General features: G+C 46.6%; 1 protein-coding gene across 2 annotated transcripts in view; it reads right to left on the reverse strand.

The window, feature by feature from the left end:
• Positions 1 to 22186, reverse strand: part of SEMA6B (semaphorin 6B) — a 536302-nt gene that overhangs the window by 23234 nt on the left and 490882 nt on the right. For both annotated transcript variants that reach the window (XM_063915087.1, XM_063915079.1), the window contains one exon: positions 8670 to 8750. In XM_063915087.1, the coding sequence (XP_063771157.1) occupies positions 8670 to 8750 (81 nt within the window). The remainder of the gene's footprint in view (positions 1 to 8669; positions 8751 to 22186) is intronic.

The following is a 22186-nucleotide window of genomic DNA, read 5'->3' on the forward strand; positions in this document are numbered from 1 at the left end:
GAAATGCCGCTTTTTCAGCTAATCCCGCGCTGCGACCGAAAGCAGCTAGTGAATAACTTGGAATGAGGGCCAATATGTGTATTTATGTTTGTGTGTATAAGTATCTACTGTATTTATGTGTGTATTAGTGTGTGACTATGTATGTAAATAAGTGTGTAACTATATATGTATGTGACTGTATATATGTGTGCCATGTGTGTGACTATTTGTATATACTGCATGTGTGACTGTACTGTATATCATATGTGTATGTGTGTATGTATGTGTGTATGTATATACATATGTGTATGTGTTTTGTGTGTGACAGTATGTATGTAAATGTACAGTATATGTGTGTGTGCCTATGGGCGGTATCAGATGTACTAATGGCAGTGGGGGTTATTCGGTAAGGATTGCAGATTCCCTTCTATTGCATGCTGGGAGATGCTCCTCCATCGCAGGGCGAGGCCGGCCAGCATGCTGAATGGCCTGCTCAGTGACTGCGACTACAATTTAATTGTGGTCGTAGCAACTGTGGACGACCCCCTGCAGCTGCAGCTAGGCTGCGTATGCAGGCGGTCCGCCTCCATTTTTCACATAGGGGTGGCTGCGTGTGATGTCACTTAGCCGCCCCGAAAATGCAGATGGCCCGACCCCGTTTTCCCCGCGCTGACAGGGGCGCTCAGACCCCTAGATACACCCCTGATATAGATATATATATGTTCCCTTTGACAGGGGGGGTCAAAGGGAACATCCCTCCTGGGCTCCAAGCTTCAGGGGGGCCCCATCACTTGCTATGGTCCGGTTGGTCTCCGCTTTGTTGCCGTCAGTATGCATGCGGCATACCGCTCTGCTGTCCCGTCCCTGTCTGACCCACCTGCTGCCGCTGCAGCTGAAGAGCTGTGCAGCAGAGCAGAAAATAACGGCTACACTGACTGTGCGAGTCAGGGCTCCTTTTAGCAGATGCCCGCAGCACTACTTCTGTCCATCCCTGCACCCAACGTGCTTGGATGGCACCCTCACAGCCTCAATATTACATACTATGTCAAGGTACTGCCATAGTTTCCTATATAAATGTGTGTGCGGTGAGTTCTATGTGTGTGTACATATATAATATATTTATACTGTATATATAATATATATATATATATATATATTCTGTATGTAAATATATGCACACACAGTATATGTGTATATCTACATACACACACATATATATATATATATATATATACATACACATACACACAATTTTTTTTAAAGCCACTCTATACTTTATAAGAGGGGGTCAAGGCAGGGTGGGGGGCCCCAGAGATATTGGTGTACCGGGCCCCAAGATTTCTCTTGCGGTTCTGGGGCACGGTACACCTATACGTTGTCCATGTCGACCTATGTCGACATACACACCCAAAAATAGGATTTTGGTACCTTTTCTCATAGTCCGTAGAGGATGCTGGGGTCCACATTAGTACCATGGGGTATAGACAGGTCCACCAGGAGCCATTGGCGCTTTCAGATATTGAGAGTGTGGGCTGGCTCCTCCCTCTATGCCCCTCCTACCAGACTCAGTCTAGAAACTGTGCCCGAGGAGATGACATACTTCGAGAGAAGGATTATACACAGATAGTGGTGAGATTCACACCAGCTCACACATACAAGGCACATCAAGCCAACTAGCTTTAACTACTCAGCAACAGCTGAAACATTACTTACCAAGTAACAATGCAGTACTCAACTAAAACGAAGTTGTGCTGAACCAAATAACATTTGCAGGAAAACTAAGCGCTGGGTGGGTGCCCAGCATCCTCTACGGACTACGAGAAAAGGATTTACCGGTAGGTACCAAAATCCTATTTTCTCTTACGTCCTAAAGTATGCTGGGGTCCACATTAGTACCATGGGGATATACCAAAGCTCCCAGAACGGGAGGGAGAGCGCTGAGGCTCCCATTCTGGGAGCTTTTTGGGTGCCCAGCATCCTCTACGGACTACGAGAAGAGGATTTACCGGTAGGTACCAAAATCCTATTTTCTCTTACGTCCTAGAGGATGTTGTGGTCCACATTAGTACCATGGGGATGTACCAAAGCTCCCAGAATGTGAGGGAGAGCGCTGAGGCTCCTGCAGAACTGATTGACTGAACTTCAGATCATCAGAGGCCAAAGTATCGAACTTGCAAAACTTTGCAAACGTGTTCGACCCAGACCAAGTTGCAGCTCAGCAAAGTTGTACTACCGAGACACCCCGGGCAGCCGCCCAGGAAGACCCCACCTTACGAGTAGAGTGGGCCTTAACAGATTTTGGACACGGCAGTCCTGCCATAGAATAAGCGTGCTGGATAGTGAACCTGATCCAGCGAGAGATCGTCTGCTTAGAAGCAGGACACACAATTTTATTGGGATCATATAGGACAGAGAGTCGAACTTTCTGTGACGAGAAGTTCTCTTCACATATATCTTCAGAGCCCTTACGACATCCAAGGACTTTGAAGTAATTGAGGAGTCAGTAGCCAAGGGCACCACAATAGGTTGGTTGATATGAAATGCCGACACAACCTTCGGAAGAAACTGCTGACGCGTCCGGAGCTCAGCTCTGTCTTCGTGGAAGATCAAGTATGGGATTTTACAGGATATAGCCCCCAGCTCGGTCACACGTCTAGCAGAAGCTAAGGCTAACAAAGTGACCGCCTTCCATGTAAAAAATTTGACATCTACCTCCTGTAGAGGTTCAAACCAATATGACTGGAGGAACTGCAACACCACGTTAAGGTCCCAAGGCAGTACAAAGGGAGGTTGGATATGCAGAACTCCCTTCAAAAAGGTCTGAACCTCATGGAGGGCAGCCAATTGTTTCTGAAAGAAAATGGATAGGACTGAAATCTGGACCTTCACAGATCCCAACCGCAGACCCATATCCACTACTGCTTACAGGAAGAGGAGGAAACGTCCCAGTTGAAACTCCACCATAGGTAACTTCTTGGACTCACACCAAGAGATATATTTCTTCCAAATACAATGGTAATGTTTAGACGTTACCCTTCTCCTAGCCTGTATGAGGGTAGGAATAACCTTCTTCGGAATGCCCTTCCGAGCAAGAATCAGGCGCTCAACTTCCATGCAGCCAAACGTAGCTGCGGTAAGTCTTGATAGCCAAACGGCCCCTGCTGCAGCAGGTCCTCCCGAAGAGGAAGAGGCCTCGGCTCTTCTTGCAGTAGATTCAGAAGGTCCGCGTACCAAGCCCTTCTTGGCCAGTCTGGGGCAATGAGGATCGCTTGAGCTTTAGGATTCTTGGGATGAGTGGGAGTGGTGAAAACATGTACACTGACTGGAACACCCACGGAGACACCAGGGCGTCCACTGCCTGTGGGTCCCTCGACCTGGAAAAATAACGCAGAAGCTTCTTGTTGAGACAAAAGACCATCATGTCTATTTGGGGTAAGCCCCAAAGATCTGTTAATTCCTTGAACACCTCTGGATGGAGTGCCCATTCTTCTGGATGGAGATTGTGTCTGCTGAGGAAGTCTGCTTCCCACTTGTCTACTCCCGGAATGAAGATGGCTGACAGCGCCAACGCGTGCTTTTCTGTCCAGAGGAGTATTCTTGTCACCTCTGACATTGCCGCTCTGCTCTTCATTCCGCCTTGTCAGTTTATGTAAGCTACTGTTGTTACGTTATCCGACTGCACTTGAATGGCCCGATTTCTCAGTAGAGGGGCCGCCTGAAGAAGACCGTTGTAGACGGCTCCTAGTTCCAGGATGTTGATGGACATGCCGGCTTCCAGGCTTGACCACCGTCCTTGGAAGGTTACTCCTTGAGTGACTGCTCCCCTGCCCCGGAGACTCGCATCCGTGGTTAGAAGGACCCAGTCCTGAATCCCGATCCTGCGGCCCTCCAGAAGGGGAGGCAATTGGAGCCACCAGAGGAGTGAAATCCTTGCCTTTGGCGACAGACGAATTCTCTGGTGCATGTGGAGGTGAGATCCTGACCACTTGTCCAGGAGATCCAGTTGGAAGGTCCAAGCGTGGAACCTCCCATACTGGAGAGCCTCGTAAGAGGCCACCATCTTTCCCAATAGGTGAATGCATTGATGAAGCGACACCCGGGGTGGCTTCCGGACATCCCGGATCATAGCTTGTATCACCAATGCCTTTTCCTGCGGAAGAAACACCCTCTGCACTTCCGTATCCAGGATCATTCCCAGAAATGACAACCTCTGGGTTGGTTCCAAATGTGACTTTGGAAGATTCAGAATCCAACCGTGACTCTGGAGCAGTCGTGTTGTGAGAACAATGGACTGCAGTAGCTTCTCTTTGGACGATGCCTTTATTAGCAGATCGTCCAGATATGGAATGATGTTTACCCCTTGCTTGCGGAGGAGAATCATAATTTCCGCCATCACCTTGGTAAACACACTCGGTGCTGTGGGGAGGCCCAATGGCAGGGCCTGGAACTGGAAATGACAGTCCAGCAATGCGAAGCGGAGATAAGCCTGATGCGGCAGCCAGATCGGAATGTGGAGGTATGCATCCTTGATATCCAGTGATACCAGGAATTCCCCTTCTTCCAGACCTGATATCACCACCCTGAGAGACTCCATTTTGAACTTGAACTCCTTTAGAAAGGGGTTCAATGATTTTAGGTTCAGAATGGGCCTGACCGAACCATCCGGTTTCGGTACCACGAAAAGGTTCGAATAGCAACCTTTGTTCTGCATGTGAGGTGGCACTGCCACAATGACCTGTGCCTCCACCAGCTTTTAGACAGCGTCTTGTAGTACCATGCTGTCCTCCAACAGAGTTGGTAAGCCTGATTTGAAAAAGCGATGAGGAGGGAGACTTTGAAATTCCAGCCTGTATCCCTGAGACACAATATCTATCACCCAGGGATCCAGGCCGGGCGATACCCAGACATGACTGAAGTGTCTGAGTCTCGCTCCCACTGGCCCCACCACCAGGGCGTGCAGTCCACCGTCATGCGGAGGACTTTGGCGTACCCGAAGTAGGCTTTTGTTCCTGGGAACCTGCAGCGGCAGGTTTCTTGGACTTAACCCGACCTCCCCTAAAGAAGGTACTGGATGTTCTGGCCTTTCTAGGTTTGTTAGGCCGAAAGGACTGCATTGCAGATAAAGAGAAAGATTTCTTCGGAGCAGGTGCTGCTGAGGGAAGAAACGGAGACTTACTCGCCGTAGCGGTGGATATCCACGCGTCTAGAGCTTCCCCAAAAAGAGCATGACCTGTATAGGGTAGGGACTCCACACTCCTTCTGGATTCCGCGTTGGCCGTACAATGGCGCAGCCACAGTCCCCGACGAGCTGAAACAGACATGGAAGAAATTCCCGCAGCCATGGAACCCAGGTCTTTCATGGATTCTACCATAAAACCTGCAGAATCATGTATGCAATGCAACATCATCCCTATCCATAGTATCCAAATCCTCAAGTAAGGTAGCCGACCACTTTACTATTGCCTTTGCAATCCATGCAGCAGCAATAGTGGGACGTAATATTGCCCCTGAAGCAGTATACATTGATTTAAGCATGTTTTATCAATTTTCCTATCAGCCGGCACCTTTAAGGCGGTAGATCCTGGAACAGATAAAACCACCTTCTTTGAGAGTCTGGACACAGAGGTGTCAACAATCGGTGGGTTTTCCCACTTTTTCCTATCCTCCTCAGGGAAAGGAAATGCCACCTGGACCCTTTTAGGGATCTGGAATTTTTTCTCTGGGTTTTCCCATGCTTTTTCAAAAATAGCATTCAATTCCCTTGACGCAGGGAAGGTTAGCGAGGCTTTTTTTATTTTCACTGAAAAAAGCCTCCTCAACCTGCTCAGGTGTGGTTTCATTAACATTTAACACATCCCTGATAGCCTCTATCAACAATTGCACCCCCTTTGCAAGAGATGCGGACCCCCACAACACATCCCCATCACCATCTGTAGTGTCAGAATCGGTATCCGTGTCATCTTGTGTGACATGCACAAGCGCACGTTTCTGGGGGTATATAGCGGGGCGTCCTGGGGTACCAGAAACAGGCCATACTGCCATAGAGCTCTGTAATACCTGGGTTGCAGATTCATTACTTGCAACCCTGTCAGGAATCTGAGAAATCCAAGATTTGATAGAGGAAAACCACTCTGGTTCCCTTGCCGGTATCTGTGCTAAACCAGTGCTATTCTGATTACATGGAATGGGATCATCCTGGGAGAATAAATCCACTGCAGCATATGACACAGTGTCCCTGTACATAGCTAAAGGAGACCATCAAACACTCCACACACACACAGGTGGGGGCAGACAGAGTTTCACCTCCAAAAATGGCAAGAGAGACACAGAGATCAGAGCCAACCCACACACAGCGCTTTCAGCAAAGGGAGACCCCTTGTCAGCGCAGACTGTGTCCCTTAATAGGAGACACAGTCGTTTTACAGCCTCCTCCCCCTTCTACAACCCCCTGGTACCGTGTACTGATAGCTGGAGTTGCTATGGAGGGACCTGTTCTTCCATCCAGCGCTGTGCAGGCAGGAAAATGAGGAGAAGCTCTGCCCCCTTAATAGCGCTGCCTTCCCACTCTTCATAGATTATACTGGCCTGAGGAGAAATGTGCTGGCTGAGACCAGTGGACCCCGACAGACTTGCTGACCAGTGTGGGGGTAAGCGCTGGCACAGGGCGCCCCTCACAGCGCCGCACCATATGCCTCTGGAACTTCACAGGAGCGCAGTTAATACTGCGTTCCCTCCCCGTTGCTTCCATCTTCACACCAGCCCCCAGCTTGCTAGGGGGGCGGTGTCTCACTCACCACTCTTCAGCTCTGTAAGGGGTTGGCGGCATGCTGCTGGGGCGAGCGGTCCCCTGTGGCGGAGAACGATCCGACCCCTCAGGAGCTCAGTGTCCAGTCAGCGGAGTCAGTGGCTCAGACCCCGCAGGGCGGACACTGCTCCCCCCCCTTAGTCCCTCGCTGCAGGCAGGCTGTTGCCAACAAAAAAAAGTGATGCAATGAGGTTGACCTATGCGCTGCCGTAAAAAACACTGTGTTTGTGTTTATATAGCAGATATAGAAATTAAAAGAAAAAACAGCTGCGCAAAATAGCAGGGAAAGTTGTAGAGACAGAGAGCCGACGTGTATAATAAAAAAGGGGGTTTATTTAAAAAAAAATTAAAACATATATGCACACAAATATTTAATAAAAACCTAATTTGATACCATGAAATAGTAGTATTACTTTGCACCCTGATGGAATAAAAATTAAATGTGTCAAACCAATAATGGTAACTGAGTAGCAGCAAAAGAAACAATGGGGTAAATTTACTAAGGTGGGAGATTTTTAGAACTGGTGATGTTGCCCATAGCAACCAATCAGATTATATCTATTATCTGCTAGAAGCAGCTAGACAAATGGTAAGAAGAATCTGATTGGTTGCCATGGGTGACATCACCAGTTCTAAAAATCTCCCACCTTATTAAATTTACCCCAATGTATCCAGTAAATACACTCTGAAGAGAATGAGAGTCCACAGTCACATTAGGTGGACACAATTCGGTTTTCCACTAATTAGCAGTATGCAACTGTTGCAGTCCCGTGATACAGATTATTTTGCCATGCTAGAAATGAACTTAATAGATAAGTGCAAGGTTGAAATACCTCTCCTGTGGGCTGGTACAACCGAGCGTCCTCGGTTGATGGTTGGTTCTATATCGGAGGGGCTGAAGGGACCTTGTGACGTATTGAGGGGAGGAGCTACGTCACCAGGGGGAGGAGCTACGGGCTCCGCTCCGCTTCGCTCACCACCTAATTACTAAAGGTAATAGTTGGTGGCGTGGATAGTAGAGGAACTATCCCGCTGGCCTAGCTCCTCCCCCTTGTGTCGTAACTCCTCCCCCTTACGGAAAAGGTCCCTTAGCCCACTTGATTCTAGCATCTACCCTCGGTTTGATAGGTCCAGCAGTGTCCACAACGTAGCTGCCTGGAGATGAGATTTATGCCGTCCAGCGATTGCGGGAAGCTGGGAGCCGCGTGTGAAGGAGAGGCGGCTTTCGTCACATGTCCCGTGACTTTTTCAAAGGTGTATATATACACCTTTGAAAGAGTCACGGGACACGTGACGAAACACGTTAGAACTCTGTATCTGTTGATACCCTGAATCACGCACCCGCTACAGCAGCACTTTGTTCCTGAGCAGCGGGATCTGCATTGGCACAGTGATCCCTGAAAGCCGCATCTCCTTAGTACGCAGCTCCCAGCCTCCAGCAATTGCCGGACGGCACAAAGCTACAGCAGCACTCTGTCTTTGAGCGACACTGTACTGGCACCGTGACTGTATATATACAGTATATATACATACATACGGTGAAAATTCTTACTTGTTTCATATGAACTGATTCTTTAGCTTTATTATGGCTCTATGGTTATTTGCATGTTCATCAGACCCTATTAGTGCTCTACATTTTCTCTGTAGTTCAAGATTTGGATATTCAGAAGCTCTCTTCCCTCTACTGTCCTGTATAACTGCTATATACGCTTTTTCCCATAGACAATATCAATTGCAGATTTCTGCAGACTTCTTTTCTGTGTGTTGTAAATACAGTTATGTGAGCATTAGCTACTTGTATTTTTCAACATGCTAATGTAAAATATCTCAAAGTTCTATGTATATGCATTATGTTAGTACATACATTATTTTTAATATATCTTACCAGGTTCTGAAAGGAGTAAAGACGCAGAGACTCTTCACTGGATCCCATGCACAGTACGGGTCACGAGTGCCCAGACAACTTCTGTGAAAAGAAAAATCCCGAAGAGGTGACACAAAAAGTAGGCAAGTATGCTTAAAACTGAAAGAAATGAGCCTGATAAAAAATGTAATTTGACAATAATTGCTATCATATATACACGATACTAATAAAACCACCCTCCCATCTTAGCAGGCAAAAACGCATCTGTAATATTGCATGCATGAGGAACTTTGCATACTAATGATAGACTGTATACCAAGTGTGGGGCTCTTTGGCTTCTTTTGACAGCCTCAACTACATCCCTCCACCACTACACCCAGCCACACATACACTTTAAATATTTAAAAAACCTTTTATTTAGAGTCTAATGCTGGGTACACACCTAAAGATATATCTGCAGATCAAATGATCTGCAGATATATCTAATGCCGGATCGGGCAATGTGCTGTGCATACACATTGGCCCTCATTCCGAGTTGTTCGCTCGTTATTTTCCTTCGCATCGGTGCGATTTTCCGCTAACTGCACATGCGCAATGTTCGCACTGCGGCTGCGTCAAGTAAATTTGCTAAGAAGTTTGGTATTTTACTCACGGCATTACAAGGTTTTTTCTTCGTTCTGGTGATCGGAGTGTGATTGACAGGAAGTGGGTGTTTCTGGGCGGAAACTGCCCGTTTTATGGGTGTGTGTGAAAAAACGCTGCCGTTTCTGGGAAAAACGCGGGAGTGGCTGGAGAAACGGGGGAGAGTCTGGGCGAACGCTGGGTGTGTTTGTGACGTCAAACCAGGAACGAAACTGACTGAACTGATCGCAGTGGCAGAGTAAGTCTCGAGCTACTCAGAAACTGCTAAGAAATGTCTATTCGCAATTTTGCTAATCTTTCGTTCGCAATTCTGCTAAGCTAAGATACACTCCCAGAGGGCGGCGGCTTAGCGTGTGCACTGCTGCGAAAAGCGGCTAGCGAGCGAACAACTCGGAATGAGGGCCATTGCCCGATCCTTCGGGGACTGACGCCACGAACTGGGCGGGCGTTAAACACGCCCGCCCAGTTCAGCTGTCAGTCACCACCGACTCCTGCAGCTTGTGTACGGGTAGGTCGGCTGACCGTCTGTACACACACACCGGCATGCCAATATATCTAATGACATATTGCCCGTCGGCTGTGCAGCAGGGCCGATGTGATAGGTCTGTTAAAGATGGACCCGCAATATATTGGCTGTTCAATAGAACTGCCAATATATCGGCCAGTGTGTACCCAGCTTAAGTCACCCCTTTGGACTAAAGCTAGAGAAACAACCAATGCATCACCCATTAATGTACAACTTTGTACCCTGCGCAAATTTTGTGTTACCAGACATTACATCATGGGGGAGTGGTATCTCCTTTCATCTTTCCTACTATCCCACTCGGACAGCTACTCAAATAATGACCGCAATATTTGTAGCATATAATATTCTACTATCACTATGGCCAGGGGCTGGCTGACAACTTTCAGGCTGGGAGGTAAACACAAACAATATATATACTGTATAAATATATATATATATATATACACATACATACATACATGCAACGTAGGTGTGCCTACTTGCGTAATCAAACTCACCTGGTGACTGATCAGAGCAGAACTCACTCATTGAGGTGAATTAAGCACTGCACTGCTGAAAGGCTAAAAAAACGGGGGGAGGGGAGGGGGGGGAAGGTTCCCTTCCTGTGTTCTGTTCAACCCATACTTGCCTACCTGACCCTCTCCATGAGGGGGGAAATACTCTGTTCCTGGACTTTCCTGGTAATGTATGATTGCCATCACCTGTGGTGAGCTAGTTAATTGAGAAGAAAGGTGTTTCACCACAGGTGATGGCAATCATACATTACCAGGAAAGTCCAGGAACATAGCATTTTCTCCCTCATGGAGAGGGTCAGGTAGGCAAGTATGGTTCAACCCCTGCATTGCTAGAAAGAAAAAAAAAACAGTGTATTGTATTTACTGTGTGCAGTACTAAAGACATATTTGTTTGTGAAAACTGGCTTCTTATTTAAAAGCACCTACATTCTTTTATACCCCTCCCACTATAAAAATGGAGAAACTTTTTTGCACTGTTTTAAATTTGCTAGCCTCACTTCAAAAGACAGAGGAACAAATGTTACAATTGGTGACCCAAACAATGGGCACAACAACTGCTGCAGGGCATCTAAAGAAAATGTCTGCTTCAGATGACCCAGAGGTGTATTTGTTAATATTTGAAAGGGTGGCAGAGTGCTTAAAGTAGCCAGTGGATACTTTGGCTGATAAGCTTGCCTCCTATTTTACAGATGAGACTCAGAAAGCATATGCTGAGCTATTCTTTGCTGATGCAGAGAAAATAGCAAATTATACTTACCAATAATTTTGTTTCTTCAAGATACTTCATGGCAGCCATTACTCTGGGATTGCATCCCATCCCCCTAGTTCTAGACAGGAAGTTTTTTTCTTCAGGGATCGCCCACTTAGGGTATATAAGAGTCACTCCTCCCCTTCCTCCTCAGTCTTTTAAGTGTCTCCTCACATTCAGTTCCTGTGAAAACACACACTAAAGGGAGGGTATATTATAGGCTGCCATGAAGTATCTTGAGGAAACAAAATTATCGGTAAGTATAATTTGCTATTTTCTTCTACACTACTTCATCGCAGCCATTACTCTGGGATATACCAAAGCATAATAATATAGGGAAGGTAACAAATAGTCCAACAGACAAAAAAGCAAGCTTAATGACCCAATTTTATACATTGCAATGCCCCTTCAAGGACATAAATGTCAAAATGGGCACCAGCCACTTCCATAGTGACTAAAGAAAGTGTGAACAAACGGCCAGGTGGCTACATATGTCTTTCATTGATACCTGAGCCTCCTTAACCCAGGAAGTTGCAGCAACCCTGGTTGAGTGTGCCTTCAGATTTTCTGGAACTTTATGATCACTTTTCTCATGCACAAGTAATCGGCACCTTAATCCACCTGGCAATAGTTTGCTTCATGGGCGCATCACCTTTCTTTATGCCTACATGTAAAACAAATACTTTGTTTTCCAAAAGTCTTACTCTGTCCAAATAGACAGAAATTGCTCGCAATACCTCCAGCATATGCAACCTTCCTTCCTTCCTTCTTATTTTTAGGTTATGGGAAAAAGGTGTTCAAAATAATCTCCTGATTTAATTAAATGCTGACACTATCTTAGGTAAAGAAGCTGTATTTGTTCATAGAACAACTTTATCTGGCAAGATATTGAGAGGACCCTTCTGCCCATAATACTTGTAATTCACTGACCCGTCTGGCTGAAGTTCAGTATCAGATTCAGATCCCATGGGGCTAGGACTGATTTGACACAAGACCATATTCTTTTCATACAGTAGCCTGACAGACACGTTTGACAAGATTGTCTTCAGACAGTTTCCTATCCAGCAGCAATCTCAATGCTGCTATCTGTATCTTAGTGGTTGATACAGTCAGACCTATCTCAACCCATAATATAGAAAGTGTAATACTTGGGGTGTTTCAACTCTCATGACATTAAATTCAGATTCGGCCCATGAGATAAAAGTATTCCAGATCCTGTAATAAATTAGAGGATACCTTCTTTCTTGCTTGCATAAGAAACTGAATAACTTGTTCTGACAATCCTTTCCTCCATACTATTAAATGAAAATTGTTCAGGATTAGATAGAATAATGGCCCTGGTATAATAGACCTGGTATGAGTGGTAACATCCATAGACTCTCTGCTGCCATGCTCACCACTTTTGGGAACCACACTCTCCTTGGTCAGTAAGGAATAATTACGATCCCTTTAACTTGCTCTTTTCTGTTTTTTTTTAAATGACATTAGCAATCATAGAAATAAAGGAGGGAACACATATTTCAGTATAAAGTTCCATGCTAGGGAGAACATGTGTACTCTGCTTGTTCACGGTGAATGGTATCTACAAAAAAGAAGAAGTGTTTTTTGGTTTGTTTTCTTTTGTTCTGACGTGTGCCCATTAGATCCACCTGGGATTGTCCAAACTTTATTACAATCTCTTGAAAGCTCTTGGCATCCACTGCCTATTCTCCTGGCAACACCTTGTGTCTGCTGAGAAAGTCTGCAACACAGTTGTCTTTTTCTGGTACATTCAGAGCTTTGAGAACTAAGATGACACTGTGCCCAGTCTAAAAGTCTTGTCAGTTCTAACTAGAAATGAGCGGGTTCGGTTCTCAGAGAGCCGAACCCCCCTGAACATCACGTTCCGAGCAAGAATCCGAGTCTAGCTCAGGACTTCCCGCCAGACTCGGATCCCAGAACGAGGCAAAACATTATCATCCTGCTGTCGGATTCTCGCGGGTTTTGGATTCCATATAAACAGCTGCGCGTCGCCGCCATTTTCACTCCTAACTTTGAGAGTGAGGGAGAGAGACCTCTGTCTCTCTCTGTGGGTGGTGGCATTGGATGCTGTCAGTGTGTACTCTGCAGGTGTGCTGTTCCTGTCACTGTGGTGTCCCTGTGAAGTTAGGGTGCTGTCCTGGCTGTCACTGTGTTGTACAGGGGGCAGGGGCACTGTCCTGTATTCAGTGAAAATACAAGGGTGTTGGCTGTAAAAATTCAGGGATGCAATGAAAATAAATGTACACTGGCCCTGTCTTGTATGCTGTAAAAACACAGGGGTGCAGTGAAAATAAACGTACACTGGCCCTGTCTTGTATGCTGTAAAAATTCTGAGGTGCACTGAAAATAAATGTACACTGGCCCTGTTTGTATGCTGTAAAAATTCTGGGGTGCAGTGAAAATAAATGTACACTGGTCCTGTATGCTGTGAAAATACAGGGGTGCTGCTGTTAAAATAAAAGTACACTGGTCCTGTATGCTGTAAAAATACAAGGGTGCTGCTGTTAAAATAAAAGTACACTGGTCCTGTATGCTTTAAAATTACAGGGGTGCTGTTGTTAAAATAAAAGTACACTGGCCTGTATGCTGTAAAATACAGGGGTGCAGTGAAAATAGGATTTTAATACCTACCGGTAAATCCTTTTCTCCTAGTCCGTAGAGGATGCTGGGGACTCCAAAAGGACCATGGGGTATAGACGGGATCCGAAGGAGACATGGGCACACTATAAGACTTTGAATGAGTGTGAACTGGCTCCTCCCTCTCCTCTATGCCCCTCCTCCAGACCTCAGCCATAGGAACTGTGCCCAGGGAGATGGACATTTCGAGGAAAAGGATTTTTGTTAACCAAGGGTGAGAAACACACCAGCCCACACCACAACACACAGTACAACATGGCTTTTAAGCAATACCAGTTAACAGCATGAACTAAAAATAGCAACAAGCTGAACATAACCGATACACAACCTCCATGTAACAGAAGCAATAACTATCAATACTACTGCAAAACAGTCCGCACAGGGACGGGCACCCAGCATCCTCTACGGACTAGGAGAAAAGGATTTACCGGTAGGTATTAAAATCCTATTTTCTCTTACGTCCTAGAGGATGCTGGCTACTCCAAAAGGACCATGGGGTCTATACCAAAGCTCCAGACCAGGCGGGAGAGTGCGGACGACTCTGCAGCACCGATTGAGCAAACATAAGGTCCTCATCAGCCAGGGTATCAAACTTGTAGAACTTAGCAAAAGTGTTTGAACCTGACCATGTAGCCGCTCGGCAAAGTTGAAGTGCCGAGACTCCTCGGGCAGCCGCCCAAGATGAGCCCACCTTCCTAGTAGAATGGGCTTTCACTGACTTCGACAACGGCAATCCAGCCATAGAATGAGCATGCTGAATCGTATTACAGATCCAGCGGGCAATAGTCTGCTTGGAAGCAGGAGCCCCAATTTTGTTGGGAGCATATAGGACGAACAGAGCCTCTGATTTCCTAATTTGAGCCGTTCTGGCGACATAAATTTTCAAAGCTCTGACTACATCGAGAGATTTTGAAACAGCCAAGGTATCTGTAGCCACAAGTACCACAATAGGTTGGTTTATGTGAAACGAAGAAACCACCTTCGCCAGAAATTGTTGACGAGTTTTCAATTCCGCTCTATCCACATGGAAAATCAAATAGGGGCTCTTTTGAGACAAAGCCGCCAATTCCGACACCCATCTTGCGGACGCCAAGGCCAAAAGAATGACCACCTTCCAAGTGAGAAATTTCAACTCAACCTTTCGCAAAGGTTCAAACCAGTGAGACATAAGAAACTGCAACACCACGTCAAGATCCCACGGTGCCACGGGTGGCACAAACGGAGAATGTATGTGCAGAACTCCCTTCACGAAAGTCTGAACCTCTGGAAGGGTCGGCCAATTCTTTTTGAAATAAAATAGATAAAGCCGAAATCTGCCCTTTAATGGAACCTAATTTCAGGCCTGCATCCACACCTGCCTGCAAAAAATGGAGGAAACGACCCAGCTGAAACTCCTCCGTAGGAGCCTTCTTGGCCTCACACCAAGACACATACTTTCTCCAAATACGGTGATAATGCTTCGCCGTGACCTCCTTTCTAGCCTTAAGGTGAGTAGGGATGACTTCCCCGGGAATACCCTTTCGAGCTGGGATTTGGCATTAAACCTCCACGCCGTCAAACGCAACCGCGGTAAGTCCTGAAAGATGCACGGCCCCTGCAGTAACAGATCTTCTCTGAGAGGAAGAGGCCAGGGATCTTCTATGAGCAATTCCTGAAGATCCGGATACCAGGCCCTCCGTGGAAAATCTGGAACAATGAGTACCGCCTGAACTCTTGTTCTTCTTATGATCCTTAACACTTTTGGAATGAGTGGAAGTGGAGGGAACACATATACCGACTGAAACACCCACGGAGTCACCAGGGCACTGGCTTGAGGGTCCCTTGACCTGGAACAATATCTCTGAAGCTTCTTGTTGAGGCGAGATGCCATCATGTCTATTTGAGGAATTCCCCAATGACTTGTCACTTCTGCAAACACCTCTTGATGAAGACCCCACTCTCCTGGATGGAGATCGTGTCTGCTGAGGAAATCTGCTTCCCAGTTGTCCACGCCCGGAAGGAAGACAGCTGACAGAGCGCTTACATGTTTTTCTGCCCAGCTGAGAACTTTTGTGGCCTCCGCCATCGCTGCTCTGCTCTTTGTTCTGCCCTGGCGGTTTATGTATGCCACCACTGTTACGTTGTCCGACTGAATCAGAACAGGTAGACCTTGAAGAAAATGTTCCGCTCGCAGAAGGCCGTTGTAGATGGCTCTTAACTCCAGAACGTTTATGTGCAGACAAACTTCCTGGCTTGACCATTTTCCCTGGAAATTTTGTTCCTGTGTGACTGCTCCCCAGCCTCGGAGACTTGCATCCGTGGTCACCAGGACCCAATCCTGGATCCCGAACCTGCATCCCTCTAGGAGGTGAGAACTTTGAATCCACCACAGGAGAGATATTCTGGTCCTGGAAGATAGCCTTATTTTCCGGTGCATGTGCAGGTGAGACCCAGACCACTTGTCCAACAGGTCCCACTGAAATACTCGGGCATGAAACCTGCCAAACGGAATGGCTTCGTAAGCTGCAACCATCTTCCCCAACACATGAGTGCATTGACGGATCAACACACTTGCCAATTTCATAATCTCTGTGACAATGGTCTGGATTTCCAGAGCTTTTTCCGCTGGGAGAAACACTCTCTGCAGTTCCGTGTCCAGGATCATGCCTAAGAAAGACAGCCGCGTTGTCGGAACCAACTGTGACTTTGGCAAATTTAGAATCCAACCATGTTGTTGTAGGATTGTCAGGGAGAGCTTCTTAGCAACTGCTCCATTGATCTCGCCTTTATCAGGAGATCGTCCAAGTACGGGATAATTGTGACACCCTACTTTCGTAGGAGCACCATCATTTCCGCCATTACTTTGGTGAAGATCCTCGGGGCCGTGGAAAGACCAAACGGCAACGTCTGAAATTGGTAATGACAATCCTGAACCGCAAACCTCAGGAAAGCTTGATGTGGAGGATATATTGGGACATGTAAGTAGGCATCTTTTATGTCGACTGACGCCATAAAATCCCCCCCTTCCAGACTGGAGATCACTGCCTGAAGAGATTCCATCTTGAACTTGAAAGTTTTCAAATACAGATTGAGGGATTTTAGGTTCAGGATTGGTCTGACCGAGCCATCCGGCTTTGGTACGACAAAAAAAGGCTAGAATAAAACCCTTCTCCCCGTTGAGACGGGGGTACCGTGACAATGACACGCTGCTGACACAGCTTTTGTATCGCAGCACGCACTACTTCCCTTTCTGGGATAGAAACTGGCAAGGCTGATTTGAAAAATCCATGGGGGGGCACCTCCTGAAACTCCAGTTTGTACCCTTGGGACACTATGTCTAACACCTAAGGATCCAGGCCCAAGTGAAACCAGACCTGACTGAAGAGCCGGAGATGCACACCCACCGGTACGGACTCCCGTAGAGGAGCCCCAACGTCATGCAGTGGATTTGGCAGAAGCCGTGGAGGACTTCTGCTCCTGGGAGCTTGGCACAGCAGGAGACCTTTTTCCCCGTCCTCTACCTTTTGAGGCAAGGAAGGACGACCCTCTTCTTTTTTTGTATTTATTAGGCCGAAAGGACTGCATCTGATAATGTGGCGTCTTTTTCTGTTGTGCAGGAACATAAGGAAGAAATGATGACTTACCCGCTGTAGCTGTAGACACCAGGTCAGCAAGGCCGTCACCAAACAAGACCCTACCTTTATAGGGGAGAGCTTCCATAGCTTTCTTAGAGTCGGCATCCGCATTCCATTGATGAATCCACAGCGCTCTCCTGTCCGAGACTGCCATGGCATTGGCCCTTGATCCCAAAAGGCCAATATCCCTTGCCGCATCCTTTAGGTAAGCTGCAGCGTCCCTGATATAACCGAGAGTCAAAAGAATGCTATCCCTATCCAGGATATCCATGTCAGATGCCAAATTATCTGCCCACTTGCCAATAGCACTACTCACCCATGCCGACACCACGGCAGGTCTGAGCAGCGCACCCGTAGTGACATAAATGGATTTTAAGGTCGTTTCCTGCTTACGATCCGCAGGGTCCTTTAGGGCAGCAGTGTCAGGAGACGGAAGCGCCACCTTCTTGGACAGCCGTGATAGAGCCTTGTCCACATTGGGAGATGACTCCCACCTTTCCCTGTCGTCAGAGGGAAAGGATATGCCATTAAAATTCTCTTGGGAATCTGTCACCTTTTGTCAGGAGATTCCCAAGCTTTTTCACAAAGAGTGTTCAGCTCATGAGAGGGGGGAAATGTCACCTCAGGCTTTTTTCCCTTTTACAAACAAACCCTTGTATCAGGAACAGTAGGTACTTCTGAAATATGTAAAACGTCTTTAATTGCCACAATCATGTACTGAATACTCTTAACCAGTTTTGGATTTAAACTGGCCTCACTATAGTCGACACTGGAATCAGTGTCTGTGTCGGTATCAGTATCCGCCATCTGGGTAAATTAGCGCTTTTGTGACCCTGAGGGGGCCTTGTACCTGAGACAAGGCGTCCTCCATGGAATTTCTCCATGCTTGTGTCTGAGAATCAGATTTATCCAGCCTTTTAGTCAATAACGCCACATTCGCATTCAATGTACTCAACATATCCACCCAATCAGCAGTCGGCGGTGCCGACAGAGTCACTCCCAGCGTCTTATCTGCCCCCACTGAAACTTCCTCCGAGGAGGAGCACTCAGCCTCAGACATGTCGACACACACGTACTGACACACACAAATACACTGGCTATAGGGGACAGTCCCACAGGAAAGCCTGTTAGAGAGCAAATACCCACTGCCTCAGACCTGTCTGCGCTGTTATTATTAAGGGTTAATAGCACCAAATTACTGTGCCCCCCCCATTTTGCTCCCTGTTACTTGTGCAGGAGAGTGGAGGTCTGGGCCAGCGTCTCTGCATCCTGTGAAGAGAAAATGTTGCTGGTAAGCTGTGAGGGCTAAGCCACACCCCCTCACCGGCGCGCTGTAGTCCCGCTCAAATTTTAAATATTTATACTGGAGGGGGCTATATTTAGTGCCTAGGCACTTTTGACATATATATTTTGGCCAGATTCATTATTAAAACTCCAGTAAGCATGCTGCCCAGGGCGACCCCCTGCGCCCTGCAAGTGCCGCCAGAAGTGTGTGTGGGAGCATGGCGCACAGCGCGACCGCTGCGCAGTACCTCATACTAAAGTCTTCTGCCGTCACTGAAGTTTTCTGATCTTCTTTATACTCACCCGGCTTCTTTCTTCTGGCTCTGTGAAGGGGTTGACGGCGCGGCTCCGGGAACAAGCAGCTAGGCGCACCAAGTGATCGAACCCTCTGGAGCTAATGGTGTCCAGTAGCCTAAGAAGCAGAGCCTTTGAACTCAGAAGAAGTAGGTCTGCTTCTCTCCCCTCACTCCCACGAAGCAGGGAGCCTGTAGCCAGCAGGTCTCCCTGAAAATAAAAAACCTAACAGAAAGTCTTTTCAGAGAAACTCAGGAGAGCTCCCCTAGTGTGTGTCCAGTCTCTCTGGGCACAGAATCAAACTGAGGTCTGGAGGAGGGGCATGGAGGGAGGAGCCAGTTCACACCCATTCAAAGTCTTATAGTGTGCCCATGTCTCTTGCGATCCCATCTATACCCCATGGTCCTTTTGGAGTCCTGAGCATCCTCTAGGACGTAAGAGAAAATAAATGTACACTGGCCTTGTCTTGGATGCTCTAAAATATAGGGGTGTTGTGAAAATACAGGGGTGCTGGCACTGTCTGCGGTTGCGATGTCTAGGCTTGACCTTCACAACACTGTATGGGAAGAGGAGGCTCCTACCACCATTTGCACATTCTCTGCAAGTGCTGGGAGGAGCACCGCCAGTCCAGTTGCTGATATTGAGATTGAGGATGTCACTGTAGAAGTACACCAGGATGAGGAGGATATTGGTTAGCTGACGCTGAGGAAGAAGTTGACGACGAGGATTCTGATGATGATGTGGTTTGTTTGAATAAGGCACCACTGGAGACAGTTGTTGGCCATGGGATGAAAAAGCCTATTGTCATGCATGGGGAAAATACCAAAAAAGCCACCTCTTCGGTGTGGAATTATTTCTCCACAAATCCAAACAACATGTGTCAAGCCATCTGTTGCCTTTGTCAATCCATAATAAGTAGGGGTAAGGACGTTAACCACCTAGCAACATCCTCCCTTCTACGTCACCTGCAGCACATTCATCATAAGTCATTGTCAAGTTCAGAAACTTTGGGTAATAGCATAAGCAGTCCGCTGACACCTAAATTATGTGGTTTGTTTGAATATTATTTCTCTGTGAGGATGAGGATGTAAGCACTGAAGGGGGGATCTGAGGATGAGGACGACATCTTGCCTTTGTGCAAGGAGAGATTAATTGCTTCTTTTTTCGTGGGGGCCCAAACACAGCAATCATTTCAGCCACAGTCGTGTGGCAGACCCTGTTGCTGGAATGATTGGTTTGATAAAGTGTGCATGTCCTGTTTATACAACATAAGGGTGGGTGGGCCCGGTAGGCCCGCCCAAGGACAATTCCACCTTGCACGTCTTTTCTTTGCCACATCATTCCAGGGGTGCTGCCCTATATGGGGTGCTGCCCTCTGCCCTATCAGTCCAGGGGTGCTGCCCCACTGCCATTTAAGTCCAGGGGTGCTATTGCCTATCTGCTGTGCTGTGTAAATCTCCAGGGGTGCTGCCTATGCTGTATAAATACAGGGGTGCTGCCATATAATTCCAGAGGTGCTTATGTATTTGATCCTAGGTTTAAAGTAATATCTAGAGCAGAATATGAAACAAGCTTTAACATCACAAACAGATTTGTGAAAACATAGCCGCAAACGTGGAAATTGCAAAGTGTTTTCCAATGAGACCGCATTTGTGACCAAAGTCAGAATGACTCAGAAGAGACAGAATCAAAAATCCAGCGCAATTGCCGGAGAGGTAAAAGTGAGATTTTCTGCCGGAGCATTAGAGGTTCTTCTCAATTACAGTAATTCAAGTTAGGGACTCACTCAAATGAATGGCTCCAATTAGTCAACCTTAATTTTGATTTATTATTTATGTTCCACATTTTGGGATTATTTATTTACAAGATGCGCATTTGTTGTACAGGGTTCTTCTCCTAAGGGCTGCGTAGGGTTATTGCAAGACCTTGTGGTGTTAGAAGAACAGAGTTTCAGTGATCTTGCATTGCATCAGCTTTCCATTGCACTGCAGTATTATAAGGGCCAGGAGCTCCTGTGAGGTACAAACAGTTACTGAATAAGGCCCAGTATGGAGTCTCATGGTGGTTTACAGCCAGGAAGATGTCTGGTTTGCCAGGCTGACGCATGATGTGGGCACAGAGGTTTAGACTGTAGAGTGGTAAGCTCTACTAGGGCAGGAGCTCAATAACAAAAAATTCACTGCAAAGTCCTGCCTAGAACTGTACAGAATCCAACCGAACTCAACTTGCCCCATCTGGGGTTGCTGTGGGGGCTCAGGATGGGCTGCTAAAACATCTAAGGGGCTGCTTTGTTTAAAACGTAAGTATGAAAAAAAATAAACAAGACACACACGTATGCTCACATGCATGTAACTGGGACACACATGTATGCTCACATGCATGTAACTGGGGTCTGTGAAAAACAAAAATAAGGCATCTGCCACAAAATATGTAAATAAAAATGCAATAAAAAAATGGAAAAAAAGAAACCCACTAGATTTTCCCAAAATAAGTCTCCGTGGATGGGGAAAAATATAAAATCTTGATCTGTGGTATACACCAGTTTATTTGCATCCCAGCATTAAATCTGAGATTATTTTAATCCCTGAAAATAGAGAAGGGGGTACAAATTTGGAGGCTTTGGACCCTAGTTTTTCAGTTTGTCCAGTAATGTGGTAATTATATATTTGCTTGGTTGAAGTCCTTTCCTTTTCACACCAATATATGAGTGGAGGTGAAAGCCTGTGTGTTGTTCCTGATTGCATGTGCCTCTCTAATTTATAATGACCTTATTGACACTGTCCTCTTCCTCTTTCCTCTTCTCATAATGTGAAAAGTCATCAAAGAAGGAGGTGGGATTGTCACGATCCTGACTGAAATTCTTATATTCTGTGTCTTACCTATCTGCTTCACATACTAACTGCAGTCTTGATTACTTGCTGGTTAGCACTTGAGTAGGAATTCCTCTGTAATTGCCAAGATCCAGTGTTCAGCAACACGGCTCTCTGTTCATTACACCCAGCTGGCAGAAAAGTCTGTATATGCTGTTTCTGCATACTGTAGCTCTCTCAGCATAATGTCTGCTTCCTAGTGTTTAGGCCTACTAGGCCTCAATCCACATCAGAGCCTAAGCCTGGAGTACTGCTGTGACAAGTCCTGATCACCTGCAGCACAGCCAATCATGTGACTGTCTGAGCTTCCCTGCACCACCTGATCATCCCAGCCAATCCCTGCACACTGGCTCCTATAAGAATGCTGGGTAAGGACTGCCTAATTGC

Source organism: Pseudophryne corroboree, chromosome 1 (assembly GCF_028390025.1).
Source record: "Pseudophryne corroboree isolate aPseCor3 chromosome 1, aPseCor3.hap2, whole genome shotgun sequence".
NCBI classification, from domain to species: domain Eukaryota; kingdom Metazoa; phylum Chordata; class Amphibia; order Anura; family Myobatrachidae; genus Pseudophryne; species Pseudophryne corroboree.